Source organism: Camelus dromedarius, chromosome 2 (assembly GCF_036321535.1).
Source record: "Camelus dromedarius isolate mCamDro1 chromosome 2, mCamDro1.pat, whole genome shotgun sequence".
NCBI lineage: Eukaryota > Metazoa > Chordata > Mammalia > Artiodactyla > Camelidae > Camelus > Camelus dromedarius.
Genome location: NC_087437.1, coordinates 53818136 through 53833171, shown reverse-complemented (window position 1 = coordinate 53833171; position 15036 = coordinate 53818136). Strand labels below are relative to the sequence as shown.

At 40.8% G+C, this 15036-nt stretch overlaps 1 protein-coding gene across 3 annotated transcripts in view; it reads left to right on the top strand.

Annotated features, from left to right (window-relative positions):
- The first annotated feature begins 5780 nt into the window (after positions 1 to 5780).
- MASP1 (MBL associated serine protease 1) overlaps positions 5781 to 15036 on the top strand; it is a 63455-nt gene continuing 54199 nt past the window's right edge. For all 3 annotated transcript variants that reach the window (XM_064493675.1, XM_010976128.3, XM_010976130.3), the window contains exons 1-2: positions 5781 to 6142; positions 13682 to 13913. In XM_064493675.1, coding sequence (XP_064349745.1) covers positions 6138 to 6142; positions 13682 to 13913 — 237 coding nt within the window. In that variant the 5' untranslated portion in view covers positions 5781 to 6137. The remainder of the gene's footprint in view (positions 6143 to 13681; positions 13914 to 15036) is intronic.

The window sequence follows — 15036 nt, the reverse complement described above, 5'->3', positions numbered from 1 at the left end:
GAAGTTGTAGAATAAAGTGGTCAGGAAGGACCTCACTGAGAAGGTGACCTTTAGAAAGAACTGAAGGAGTGAGAGAGTGAGTTGTATGGCTTTACAGGGGGTATTCCAGACAGGGGGCATCTAGCTTTCATTAGATTCTCAGTGATTCACCATAAAGATGAAAAATCATTCCTCTGAAGTAAGAGAGCTGAGACAGGTAGAGAAAGAAGAGTCTGCAGAGGAGCGCTTAGTGATTGGCTGTGGAATTCAGAAATGATATAAAGCCAAGAGGATCTGATGGGCTGGAAATGGAGTGGTGTCAAAGGACTGGATAACTTGATGAGGTTGAAGGCCAGGGTTACTGAAGGAGTAAAAGACTTAGAAAAATAGTATAAGTTTAAGATTTCAGAGGTGGATGTGGCTGTAAGTATAGTAGAAGGCTATGGTGAAATGGAAGAAGTCATCGCTGAAGTGAGAACATCAAGGAATGAGACCCCAGTGTCACACAGGATGTCAGGAGGAACTGAGGAGGAGAGGTAAGCAATGGCCCCACATGCCTAAGTTCTTAATAAAAGGAACAAAGAATGGGACCAAGAGGCTGTAAGGTGACAGTAATAAAAATGAGTAGGGCGTGCCAGAAGAAGAGCAGGGGAATTTGGAAGGAGGGAGAAAAGTAAAGTTCATGAAGCAGCAGTAGGGAGTTAGGGAAGTTATAACTCCGACTCCTCCATGATCTGAATCCTGCCTTTCGCGTGGTCTGACCCCAACCGTCGATTTGCTGCTTATGGCCTAATGAGTCTTGTCCTGTGGTTGTAACTGCTTGGTCCATGCAGTCTTAGCATCTCCTTCTGGGGGAGGGGAGACCTAATACGAGTGAATAGCAACTATAGTCAGTATCAAATGGGTTTAGGTGAGCAAAGGTTAGGGAGGTGTGAACGTGGATTAGCTTCCATTAGCTTCCTGGAGCTGCCATAACAAAATACCCCAGACTGGCCCACTTAAGTAGTAGAAATTTATTTCCTCACAGTTCTGAGGCTAGAAGTATAAGATTGAGGTGTTGGCAGGTTTGGTTTCCTTTGAGACCCCTCTCCTGAGCTTGCAGATGGCTGCCTTCTTACTGTGTCCCCACGATGTCTTCCCTCTGTCTCTGTTGTCTGTGTTCTAAGCTCTTCTTCCTATAATTAGATTAGGGCCACTCTGACAGCCCCATTTTAACTTAATCACCTCTTTAAAGCTCCTGTCTTCAAATACAGTCATATTTTGAGATACTGGGAATTAAGACTTCAACATATAAATTTGAGGGGGATTAATTCAGCCCATAACATATGGCCTATGTCTCAAATACTTAAAAACCCCAGGATTTTTTTCCTTACACATTGCCCCTCTTAAGACTGGCAAAACAGGAAAAAAAAGGAAAATGTCCCCAGACCTGCCTACTACCTCACCTCTTGGTATGAAAATAAAGTCTGTTTCAGCATTAGTCAAGGTTTCTCTTATTACCTACCAAACAGAACCTTAACTGACCCAGTATTTGTTAATTCTGTGCATATGGTGCCTGAAGTCAGCTTGACACCACCCTTGGTATGTGCAGATGCTTTGGGAGAACGTCAGTAAGAGAGCCTATATTCATTTGTAGGGCCACCATAGCAGAGCGCCACAGACCAGGTAGCTTAAACAGCAGAAATGGATTTTCTCAGTCTGGGAGACTAGATGTTCAGGATCAAGGTGTTGGCAGGTGTTTTAAGGAAGTACAAGGTCAAGGTTGTTCTTTTGAGGCCTCTCTCTTTGGCTCACAGGTGACCACCTTCTTGCTGTCTCCTCATACAGTCTTTCCTCTGTGTTGTCTGTATCTTAATCTCCTCCTCTTACAAGGACAGCAGTCATAATGGATTAGGGCCCACCCTAATAACTTCCTTTTAACTTAATCACCCCTTTAAAGGTCCTGTCTCCAAATAGTCACATTCTGAGGTACTGGGGATGAGGGCTTCAATATATGAAGGTTGGAGGGACACAATTCAGCCCGTAATAGAGGCTAATAATTTACTTTTCTTTTTTTAATTTTTTTTTTATTGAGGTATAGTCAGTTTACAATGTTGTGTCAATTCCTGGTGTACAGCACAGTGATTCAGTCATACAAGAATATGCATATATTCATTTTCATATTCTGTTTCACCATAAGCTACTACAAGATATTGAATATATTTCCCTATGCTTATACAGTATAAACTTGTTTATCTATTTTATATATACCAGTCAATATCTGCATATCTCGAACCCCCAGTTTATCCCTTCCCACCCAATTTATTTTTTTAAATGTAACTTATTTCTCCCTTCCTTGAAATCTTTTAGTCACATTATAGCATGGCTCATGGATGCTCAAAGTCCACAGGCAGGATCAGGAGTCTGCAAATGAGGGGGAGAGTCCTGGATTTAGGGTCAGGAGGCCTGGACTCTGGATGTAAGTCATCCTTGTGCTGGCACACTTGTCTCTCTGGACTTCAGAGTCCTCATCTGTAAAGAGACACAAATATTACTTGGAAATAATGTATATGAAAGTATATCTGGCGGTTATTAAGAATAGTTCTGAGATGCCATCAACTATAAGATATACCATTATGTTATATATACCCAAAATTTCAAAATTGTGCCATGGGATATTTTAAAGTTACAGGTTTAGGAGCTCCACCCCAGATTCATTCAATTTGAATCTTCTGAGATGAAGCTCAGGGATTGGTTTTTTTGTTTTTTTTTTTTTTTTAATTTCCCGTATTATTCTGTTGACCTGATAGTTTCTGAAGCCAAGGTTTTAAGCATGCAGTCAAAGTGTTGAATAACCCAAAATTTAATTCTAAGGTGTGATCTTTGGGGTTTATCAGTTTATTATATATTCTATAGGAAGCCTTGATTTCTAACTTTGCCAACAAAAACTCATTGCCCAAATATTTTACATTTTCTAACACATTCATGGAATTCCAGAAAGTCTCAGCTCAGGAGTTGCATATAATAAATACTTTGGTAGAACATGTAAACCAAACTCAGTTCTAGTCGTAGGAATGCTGTAATATTTACTCTCTTAGTAGTAGCTTTCTCTTCCCTTTCCCTGATTATAAACTGGAGATATTGAGCCCACATCTGTCATTTTACACTTTTATGAATCTAACTGACATACTATTAGCTCTTTATAGGCGTATGTCAGTTAACCTTTTTGTCAACATTTTTAAAAACTAATTGAATCTTCTTAAAAATTATTTTTCTAAATACCCGTGATTGTATCCTGAGTAGTGTAATGCTATTACGACCACAGATAAAGCAAGTGTCAAGATTAGAAGGCTACTCTGGACTCCTTGACTCTCTTTTTAGGTCAGTAACAGTTCACCTAACCATCTCCACTGCAGTGTCATTCCACAGCCCTCACAACCCACTTTATATGTGCTGCATGATCTCAGTGGAGTCCATGCTCCTGATTTCACAGTGGAGCAAGCTGATGCCCCTCCTCCAGCAGAGAAAGTAAATGACTTGCCCAACGTCGCATATGAGTTGGCCTACCGATGCTGAGTCTACTCCTAGACTACTGTCCCTTCCATTCCTCCCACTCCCTATGATCTATTCATGACACATTACGAAGTTTTTATCAAAAGGTCAGGACAAAATCAGCAGTGTAGCCCAACACAATGGGAAACTGCCCTGAATCCCACTCAGATCAGTCCTGAGCCACGTAGCTCCCATTTTCTTGTAGATTCCATCTGAGCCTTGGCTAAATCCCAGGAAAACACATATCAGATCTGCTGTATATTGGCAGACTTCTGGCTTAGAACATATTGCAAATGCCTCCCATTGAGCATTGGCAGCCTTAAAAAAAAACATGGCCAGGAAATTATTCTGGGAGGCTCAGTTGCTCTATGTCACTTTACAAGGAGAAGCTGATGGTTTTCCCTCCCAAGCTCTGCCCTCTGTGCCCAGAACAAATAACTCCATTTCCCTGGATGTGCCCTAGATTAGGAGAGGGCCAGCTCAGCTGCAGCATTAGTGAAGGATATGTCTTTAGTGGGCAGGGTCCTCTGCACAGTGCGGGGTTCTTCGTGCCAAGTTCTTTCTCCCTTGGTTTTAAAACTCATGTATATTCCAAGAGAAATGTAGTCCATGTGTTTCTGATTCATTTGCACTTAAATCATTGAAATGTTGTTGTTTGGGAGTTATTTGATGGCTGAGGAGCCTGAAAGTCTTCTTAATGGGACTTTTAAAGGGATTTTTTTCTATTCTGCCTAAAACAGAATGCAATATTTTGCTCAAACAGTACCTAGGTTCAAACATACTCTCTCCTCTCATAGACTTACACCGACATTGTCAATCACAGCCTCTTAATAATGCCCAGCTTAGCACAGCTGATCTTTAAAAGTGTTGAAATAGGAGAAACTAGAGAAAACTACGGAACAAGGAGAATTTTAACGAGATTCAAGCCACTGTTCCCCCAAATGTGCCAAAGCAGTGTTAGCAGAAGGTGGAGAGTGCATGTGTTTGCCACTTTGGTTAGAAAGGGTGGGAGCCCTCTCTTAGATACACTGAACAGCTAAAAAAGCACAAAGATAATCTCAATTAGGTCTTATAGAAACCCTGATTTTCCAGATGAAGAAACAAGATCAGATATGTTAACTATTGGACTCAAAGTACACAGCCTGCTTGGATAGAAAGGAAAGATTACACCTAAATTCTGACTCTGAGTCTAGTACTCTTTTCAAATTGAGTCTCTCTCTGAATGTGGTGTGTGTTTGAAATACCATATGCACTATAATATGTTAGTGAGAAGCAGTACAATATATTGGTTTAAGAACTCAGATTCTTCCCCCTTCACTTTCTAGCAGTGTGATCTTAGGTAACTTACTTAAACTCTCTGGGCAGTTTCTTCATCTGGAAAATAGGGATAATATTACTACCCAGCTACACAAAATGTAAAGATGATTGAAAGGAATTAATACCTTACTAGAACAGTACGTGACACAGAGTGCTCAGTGAATGTTAACTGTTAGCCATAGTAGCAGTAAGGAGTAATAAAGGGCTGGATAATCTTGGCGAATTGGGTAACCTCTGAGCCTCAGTTTTCTCATTTGTAAAGTGAGTATGGCGCTCCCAAATTTGTGGGAGTAATTGAGTTGACGTTTGCACCTAGAACTGTGCCTAACACAGAAAAAGTTCTCAGATGTATTTTTTACACCTAGACGTCTCTCTCCCTATTCGGGACTGGCGGTCATTGTTGTGGGGAAAGGAATTTTCTTCTTATTTAGCTCGGTTTAGATCAGGTGCTGCGTTTCTCCACAAACCCTGGGTGTAGGCATGTGTACTGGCCGAGGTCCCTCCACAGCCATGGGGTGCGGGGCTTTCTGGCTGCGGTGGGTCCTCTCCAGGCTGTATCAGGCCTCTGCACACTCTGAGTTGGTAAACAGCACAAGCCTGGCTTTTAAGTGGCAAAGAATAACTAGCCAACTGCAGGGCTGGCTGCCTCTCACATGCCGGGCCAGCCGCTCTGTTCACAGGAAAACCTGTAGTTGTCTGCAGACAGACAAGCTTTGGGATTTGGATCTTTTTCCTTTCCTAGTGTAGTGCAGATGTTAGAATTGCCTTTTTAGTTGGTTGTCCCCATTTAATTGGTGTCCTTTTGCCAGGGTCCCGAAGAAAAGCAGAGAACTATAGCCATCTGGCAAGGGAAACCAAAGAGAAATCAGACTTTGTCCCTCTCCACCCTCCACACACACGCCCGCACGCGCACACACACACACACACCATGATGATACAAATACCTTATTTGAGACGCTCAGTTATTCTCTCTCAGGGGCTGGAAGCAGCCACAAGGGGTGAAGGAGGGAGCTGGAGGAACGTATCTTTTAAGGAAGAAGACAGATTCTGTTCTGTCAGGTTCCTCCGAGTGTGTGTAAGAGCAAGTCAGAGGAGAGAGAGAGAGAGGAAAAGGCAGAGGGAGAGAGGGGGAGAGGGGATCTGTTGCAGGCAGAGGAAGGCGTGACCTGAATGGAGAATGCCAGCCAATTCCAGAGACACACAGGGACCTCAGAACAAAGATAAGGCATCGCTGACACCACACCGGGGACGAGCTCGCAGACAAGTCAGGCCGGGGGGACCAGGCAGCCAGGAGCACCCAAGACAGGAAAATGAGGTGAGTGCCAGGGCAGAGTGGGCACGGGGGTCCCTTCAGGGACCAGGTGTCAAGTTGCCCTGGAGGGTCTGACCTTGTCTACAGGCAGACTCACCTGCGAGTCCTGTGGGTGGTGCAAGGGCTTCTCATCAATCCGGGACTCTGAGAAGGGAGACTCGGGCTGGGGCCTTCCCTGGGACTCCGGAGACATGCAACTTGAAACGGGAGGCTGTGTGTAAATACCACCAGACGCCGCCGGAGCTCAGATTTCTCTCTCTGGCAGCACAGGGTGCTGCCTGCTGGCCAATGTGACTTTCCTCCTGTTGCCCACACGGCTGAGTTTTTGTTCTCCTGTGCAAAAAGCATTGGTTTAGCTCTTCCAACACTTTCTGAGTTAGATATGTGTTTGTGTGTTTATTTGTTCTGACCGGAAGAAACCAGCTTCCCACAGCTCAGCTCTGTGGTTTCTTAAACCTTCTGAAGTTTGCTATTTAAAAGCTCAATTTAGAAAACTAAAAACCTGTCCCCATTTTATAATCCCCTACAAATATCTACATTCCTCACTGAAATCAGAGGCTGCTGGTGGCATGAATCAGGCTATGAATTGCACCAAGTGGCTCTTAAAGGGGTATTACAAATTGGAGAAAAAAATCTTTGGAGTTCTCAACCTAGGACCTTAAATTCTAATTGTTTCCAAGCTCTTCAGCATTTTGTATTCCTCAGCCTATACTTAGAATTACTTGATCCTTGTTACCAGACATTCCTTATAAGTTTTCCTCTACAAGTCTCAAAATCCAACCACCGTAATTATTTTGGCTACTTAAAAGTGCTAATGATATTAAAAATACAAAAAACAAAAACACTCTGCAGATATGTTAAGTCCCTTAACACCTCTTTTCCCATTTATTTTCTTCTCAGTTGGAAAAGGGTTTCTATTTGTTTCTCTTCTGCAAAGTCACTTTGCAACTTTTCTGGGTCTGGGGGCAATGAGGGGCTTCAGCCTGTGATAACTCTGAACTCAGATTACCTGTGGTTCAATGAGATAATCGGGTCTTTAAAGTTAATCCAATCATTCTGTTCTTTTTAAATCCACTGTAATTTTAAACCTGCCATCTAACTCCATTTTCCTTTCTCCTAAAAGAGATGAGATTTATGCCCATCTACATTAAATGACAAATTTGATTAATCCGTCCACCATTCGAATCCCACCCTGACACCCAGTGCCCCAGCCATACCATACTACAGGGCTAGTGATCACTTCTGTGTCCTTGTGTTTGCTCATCCTTTAACCCAGAATAGCTCTCCCTCTTACTTCCACCTAGAGGACCCGATTGTTCAAGCCAGCTCAGACATCTTCTAAGCATCTTCTTTGTGCTGTCTCTGTGCTTGGGAGCTACACCTCTTCTTATCTTTGTAATATCTCCTTGTTAAAAATGTCCACCTCCTCTTCCAGGACTGGATGTTCCTTAAGGAACAGGACCTATGTCTTGTTCATCTTTGTATGCCCAGCACCTAACATAATGTCTGTTTTCCTGTTAGGTATTCAATAAACATTGGCTGAATTGAATTCAGTTGTTCAATAGCAAAACTTCTACTGGAAAAGTGCTCCACTAGAAGCCTCTAAAAAGTCTTGCCTCACATGGACACAGGACTTCAGATTTGGAGTTTTTTGTTGTTATTGTTTTTTGTTAATGGAGGTACTGGGGATTGAACCCAGGACTCCATGCATGCTATGCACGAGTTTCATCTGGGCTTGAAATTTCGAATGAGGTAAGTATTTATGGAGAAATGAGAATAAAAGAGTTAAACAAATTGCCCAGAGCCACACCAATGATCTCGAAAAAGCCCAGACCCATACTTAGATCTTTGGGCTCCAAGTTCAGGGTTTTTTCTACTGTTTTCTGCCAGACCCTCAGCCAAGGATGTTATTCTACACCAGTGGCTCTCGATCCTAGCTACACATTAGAACCACCTATGGTGCTTTAAAAAATTACAATGACCAGGCCTCACTCCAAACCAATTAAACTAAAATCTGTTTGGGAGGAGCTTTGGTATTAGTTTGGGGGTTTTTTGTTTGTTTTTTTGTTTTTAATTTCCACATAAAGCCATGGGTTTTTGAATTATTTTTCACAAGATTAATTGCTTTGGCCAGATGCCTGGGCATGATATGGGCATGGACCCAGCTTCCTCTGTGAGCTTTTGTTATTCCCTTCTTCTGCTGAAGCTAATTCACCATATGGCACTGGACATGACACATCACCTCTTGGGGTATCCTTTTCGTCATCTGTCCAATAAGGGTGTTGTCAAAGGGATCTGTACAGTCCTTTTCAACTCTTCTACCCCTTAACAGCCTTGACGTAGTGTAGGTTGAAGTGAGGAGTGAGTGGAAAGAAATAGAAATTGTGAAAAGTGAAATAGAAATTGCTGCTCATTCCACAACCGTTGATATAGGCCAGCATTTTTATGCATTCCTAAGATTCTGCTCCTACAGTAGAATGCATGAAATCCTAGCTTTATAGGTTACTTCTGACATTTCAAGCAAATGTAACTTAACTTTCTGATTAGTTGGAGAATAGATAGCAGGTGTCAGAATTTGTACAGCCGGTGCCTGGTGGATAAGAAGCCAAAAACATTCAAAAAGTGTGATGGGAAATGAAAGCCGCCACTTACATCCTTTGATTTGCAGCCCCGAAAGCAAGCAAGCAAACATATGCTCAGGCTTATTATGTGAAAGGAGAGATTCATTTCATATGTTCGAAACTGTTTTGAGATGCAAACAAAATAGAACAGAAAGCTTCACAGGCCTTCCTCCCACGCTGACCAGTTGCCTACTACACATGGTCCTAGGCCTCAGAGGATAGACGGGGCCATCAGCTGGGGCCAGCACCTGATGGAACCAGCATGAGGAAGCTCAGCATCTCCTCCATGTGGTCTGGAAAAAGCAGACATGGAGAAAGCTGACCTTACATAAGCTGGGTGTCGCTATTGCAGGGAAGTCCTGTTAGGGAGCCAAAGCTCATTCCTAACCCCTGCTTTTCGGGAAGTAGCCGGATGGAGTAATCAGAACTAATGTTTGTGCCTAGAGCTGGACAGTTAACAAAGTACTTACTTTCCAATCCTCCTTTACTCTGATGGCAGCCCTGGGGGTGTCATTATTATCACCAGTTAGTGGATGAAGAAACTGAGACAGAGACCTCACATGACTTCCCAAATGGGTTGGATAAATAAAGTCAAAGCTTGGACTTGAATCCAGCTCTTCCAACCTAAGATCAGTGCTCTCCCCTCCTGAAGCGAAACTGAACCAGAATCCCCAGATATACCCTTGGTATATCTCCTCACTTGAAAATGGGGCTGCCCTGGGTCCCACAAGGCAAAATTTCTAGACCCAGCTTTCCTACTAGTTCATGGGAGAGCTTGGACCTATGCCTTCCCTTCTCTCTGCCTTGGAGGCCCTCCCTCCACAGATTGGTTTAAAAAAATATTGACCCTGGCAATTGGATTAAAACATTTTGTTTCCTTAGTTGCATCTCACAAGTTGCTATTGTAGGGACCTTGGAAATTTTTTAAATAACTTTTTTTTTATTGAAAAAATAGCACGAAGTCCTTCTAGACACATTTAAACAATTTATATACACAAAAATAAAGTTAAAAACCCTCATATTACCATGTCAGAGATAAACACTGTTAATACCCCACTGATATCCTTCGAGGCCTTTTGCACTTATGTCTTTAACTGTTATGAAAATATTATATGACAGCCAGGTAATTTATCTATGTAATTATCTCATTGTGTTTACACACTCAAAAAATCACCTGTGTGCATATATACATATACATTGCATCTGTTTACTGGGAGGGGTGGAGCAGGTTGGGGAGAAAAAACTTCCTGATTGGCCAAACTATAACTATTAATCTGAAGATGCTAGTATAATTTCCCAGAGGTTACTTTTTAGGCTGTATAAGAGTCTGGCCCCACTTCCGTGGTTTGTTCATTTATTCATCATCTATTATATACTCTCTGTGTAGGCTCTATATTAGGTCTTCTACATACATCATCTCTAATGTTCATGAGAGGCCTGTAAATTAAAGATTATTATCTTCATTTTACATACAAGGAAATGGGAGCTCAGAGACTAATTACTAAGATTTCACAGCCAGTAAGTAGAAGAATTGGGATTTGAACCCAAATACATCTAACTTCAGGGGCTGTGCCTAGAGCAATGCAGTGTGATACGTGCTCTGACTGGAAGCATGCACGGGGGCTGGGATCTGGAGGAGTGAAGGATACCCCAGATATCCTGGAAATCTTTGAGCTGGATGGTGGAGGATAATTAAGACAACCAGGTGAGGAACGAGCAGGGCATGTGTAATGGGACCAAGGCCTGGACAGGCATGACGTTCTCCCAGAATGATATGCCAGAGTGTGGCTGCACGGAGATGAAGCTGGATGGGCAGGTCCTCACTAGATCAAAAAGAGCTCCTCAGCCTTCCCTGCAGCAGATGCTTTACCCTGCACGTGCGGTGGAGTGGTGTGGGCACATCTGTGTTTTAAAAAATCAACCTTGGCAGAAGATGGCTGAATGGTATGGGGCCAGGGAGATCAATCAGGATGCAATAGCAATAGTTCAGATAAGAAAATTTAAATGAATGGACTGGAGAGGAGCAGTGGATTTCCAAAACATAAGAAGCAGAACAAATAGGATTTAGGGAAGAAGCTGATGAGCCAAGTTTGGGACATTTGAGTTCAAAGTCCTTGGGTCTTGCTGTGGGAGCAATCTATTTGATGCCTGGTATGGTGTATATTGATCATTAGGGTTTTGACAAGCCTTGGACATTCTGCCTCATTATTGCATCAGCCACTTTGGGTGTGTTCTGTAAGTTTTATTGAATTTTCCTTGCCCCTTATGCAACTCTCAACAGCCCATTATCTCTGATTCCTACAGCTGGAAATAAACTATAGGGTTTTGATCCTTTTATAAGATCACCTATCTTTTTTACCAAGAGAAAAAACAAAAAACTTGTTTTGCTCATTCCTTCTTAATTCAAAAGTTTACATATCTGGATTGTTTTTGTTAATCCATACTACAGATGGGTGATGGGTACTACAGATCCCATCACCAAGTGTAAGTCTCATCTCTACAGTATCGTGTTACTATGGCTTACTTTTTAGAAAACTGAATCAAGAGTTTATGATTCTTAAATGAAGCTGAGATGAAGAAATGATACCAACTTTCACCTAATTATGAAATTTACATTTTTCAACAGGAAAGTGATATGCATTAGAGTCCCAAGTATGGTATTTTCTCGGAAAGTTTAATACTATTATGAAATCTTTAAAAGAGCACAACTGGAAGAAACTTCAGAAATTGAGTTAGCACACACTGTCAGTCAGATATAAAATATTTCCATCATCATAGAAAGTTTTGTTGGACAATGCTGATTTAGATGCTGTCACATAAGACAAGGTTTAAAGAACTGAGATGAAAAGTTTTAAGCAGGGAAACACAACAGGTCATTTCAAAAATTTAAATAATCTATTTTAGGAGGTGAGGAATAGACTATGATATTTCAAAAAACAAAACCAGAATATAGCTACCATTTGAGTGCCTGATGTTCAGTGCTATGTTAGGTCAACTTACATATATTATGTTACATAATACCAATCTTGAGTGTGGTTACTGATGAGGAAACTGAGGGCCAGAGAGATTAGTTAACTTTTAGGATTATACAGCTAAGAATAAAAGGCTCAGGTCTACATGATTCCAAAGAACTATACCATACTAGATGTAAGCTTCAAAGATAGAATTTACTTCAGTCTTATAATATAGTTTCCCAAGGATATAAATAAGGTAACTTTTTTTTTAATTCACTTGTTGATGGACATAGGTATTGTTTACTGTTTTGTTTTTTCATTACAGATAAAACATAAATATTCATGAACATGTATTTTTCCAGATTTACTGAGGCAAAATTGACAAAATTTGTAATATATTTCAAGTATACAACATGATAACACAATATATACATACATTATGAAGGAATTTCCATAATTAAATTAATTGATATATCCATCAACTCAGTTACTTTTTTTTTAACTTTTTTCCCCTTTTCCAGTTTTATTATGTAGCATTATTATAGTTCAACTGCACATACACATGATATTGCATGTAAATACATATACACAGTATACTGCACATTTTTTTAGTTTTCATGTATGTACTAATTATTGTTTCTAAGAACAGATTAGATCTTTAGCTTTTTAAACTTACATAGTTATCAAAGGAATAAAGCCAACTACAAAATAAGAATCAACAGAATGCGGTAATCCAATCATAAAGGACAGTCAAATGTGCTTACACATATTTAAGAAACCAAAATAATAATTAGTTCACTTGTGTCATTATTATTATTATTATTATTTAGATTCTTTATATAAATGATGTCATATGGCGTTTTTCTTTCTCTTTCTGGTTCACTTCACTTAGAATGACAGTCTTCAGGGCCATCCATATTGCTGCAATTGGCATTATTTTATTCTTTTTTATGGCTGAATAGTGTTTCATTGTATATATGTACCACATCTTCTTTATCCAGTCATCTGTTGATGGACATTAGTGTTGTTTCTATGTCTTGGCTATCATAAACAGTGCTGCTATGAATATCAGGGTGCATGTGTCTTTTTGAATTTTATTTATCTCTGGATATATGGCCAGGAGTGGGATTGCTGGATCATGTGGTAAGCCTATGTTCAGTTTTTTAAGGAACCTCTATGCTGTCCTCCATAGTAGCTGCACCAATCTACACTTCCACCAACAGTGTAGGAGGGTTCCCTTTTTTCCACACCCTCTTCAGCAGTTATCACTTGTAGACTTTTCAATGATGGCCATTCTGGCTGTTGTGAAGCGATACCTCATTGTAGTTTTGATCTGCGTTTCTCTGACAATTAGCGATGCTGAGCATTTTTCATGTGCCTATTGGTCATTTGTATGTCTTCATTGGAGAATTGCTTGTTTAGGTCTTCTGCCCATTTTTTGGATTGGGTTGCTTGTTTCTTTGATATTAAGGTGTATGAGTTGTTTGTTTATTTTGAAAATTAGTCTCTTGTCAGTCATATTTTGCAAATATTTTCTCCCATCCTGTAGATTGTCTTTTTGTTTTGTTGATGGTATCCTTAGCTGTGCAATAAATAAGGTAACTTTTGAAGTAGTTAACTATATCATTAGAACAGCTCAAGCTGAACCTGAATAATCATCTTATCAAGAATACTGGAATTGATCCCTCTGTGAGGAATGTTTTAAAATTGTTCTAAGACTCTGTGAATGGATAATAACTATGGAAACAATGAATTGAGAAAGTGAAATATAAAAAAAAAGAAAGAAAGAAATTGAGTTAGCACCTTCCTGTATTATAGCCTGGGTAAGCAAGGCCCAGCACAAGGGAAGTCCCTGCAGCAGGTCAGTGGCACAGATATGCTGGGAACTTGGTCTCTCAGCTGTTGATTTAGTTAAATGGCAAAGACCTGTGTCCATGAATGTGCGTTAATCTATGTATGTTTTTCAGGTGGCTCCTTCTCTGTCATGCTCTGTGCTTCTCCTTGTTGAAGGCTTCGGCCCACATCGTGGAGCTTAACAATATGTTTGGCCAGATCCAGTCGCCTGGCTATCCAGACTCCTATCCAAGTGATTCGGAGGTGACTTGGAATATCACTGTCCCAGAGGGATTTCGGATCAAGCTTTACTTCATGCACTTCAACTTGGAATCCTCCTACCTATGTGAATATGACTATGTGAAGGTGAGACCCCTGGTAGTCCCTAACTGGGCCAGGTTCTCTACTAGAGAATCTGCTGAGAGTTAGAGGAGCCTGGATGAATTAGATGCTGTTTTAACTTCCCAGGCTGGCAGTCTAGTGAGGGAGACATACAGTGTTACAACATGAGGAATGGAGGTTGGGGGTGGTATGCTAGGTGCAGGCTGAGTAGCTAGACCTAGAAAGTACCTTGAGGAAAACTGAGGCTGACAAAGTGTGACTCAGCCAGACACAACCTTCCCTTTTCCTTTCTGTTCTCGAAGTCTTTAATGTTTCCACTAACCACTGCTCCAATGTCATCTTTAATTCAACAGGCAGAAAAGGGCAGAGACCCCAGAATAAGCATTAATCAGAGTAAGCTATAATTATATCCAAAGCTGAAGCATTAGAAATCATTGCCCAGTTCTCTAGGTAATGATCAAGTGTCTGGAAAATACGGGGTATGCAGTAGGGGACAGTAGGAGGTGAAGTTGGAAGGTTGGATTGGGGTGAGATTCTGAAGGGTCTTGAAGATGCTAGAGTTTGGATTTTATCAGCAAAGGGTATGGGCAAGGGTGGGGGTCACTATCAGAGGTGGATGTGAAAAACAAATGAAAAAGGATCAAGAAATGATTACAACATCAAAACAACATGTTCTGGAATTTAGGGAGAACCCACAAACAATGCCATGGATGGGAAGCTATTCTCCTTTAAAAGTGGGGCTAGAAAACTTGGAGTCCTTCTGAGAGATCAAGTTTATTAAGGTTGTATCTGGTTCAAAAGGATGTGGAGACCTGAGAACCTACTCTCCAAATCCTCTCTGGCTTCCTGGAAGAGGCTTTCATCAAATCACTTTAGAGTAGATTTTCTGTATTTTTGGTATTAATATAGTCTCGTGTTTTTAAAGCCAGTAATTCAACAAGAGTTAATGTTATATTAACCAGAATGTTTGATTAACAACAATGTAGTGTGTTTGCAAGGTGCTTTTACACACGTAAGTTCATTCAATCTTTGAAACAATCCTATAAGGCAGGTATTACTATCCAATTTATAGGCAAAGAAACAAATCCAAGAAGGTGAAGCAGTGCACCCAAGATTGTACAGCTAGTAAATGATGGATTAAGACTCC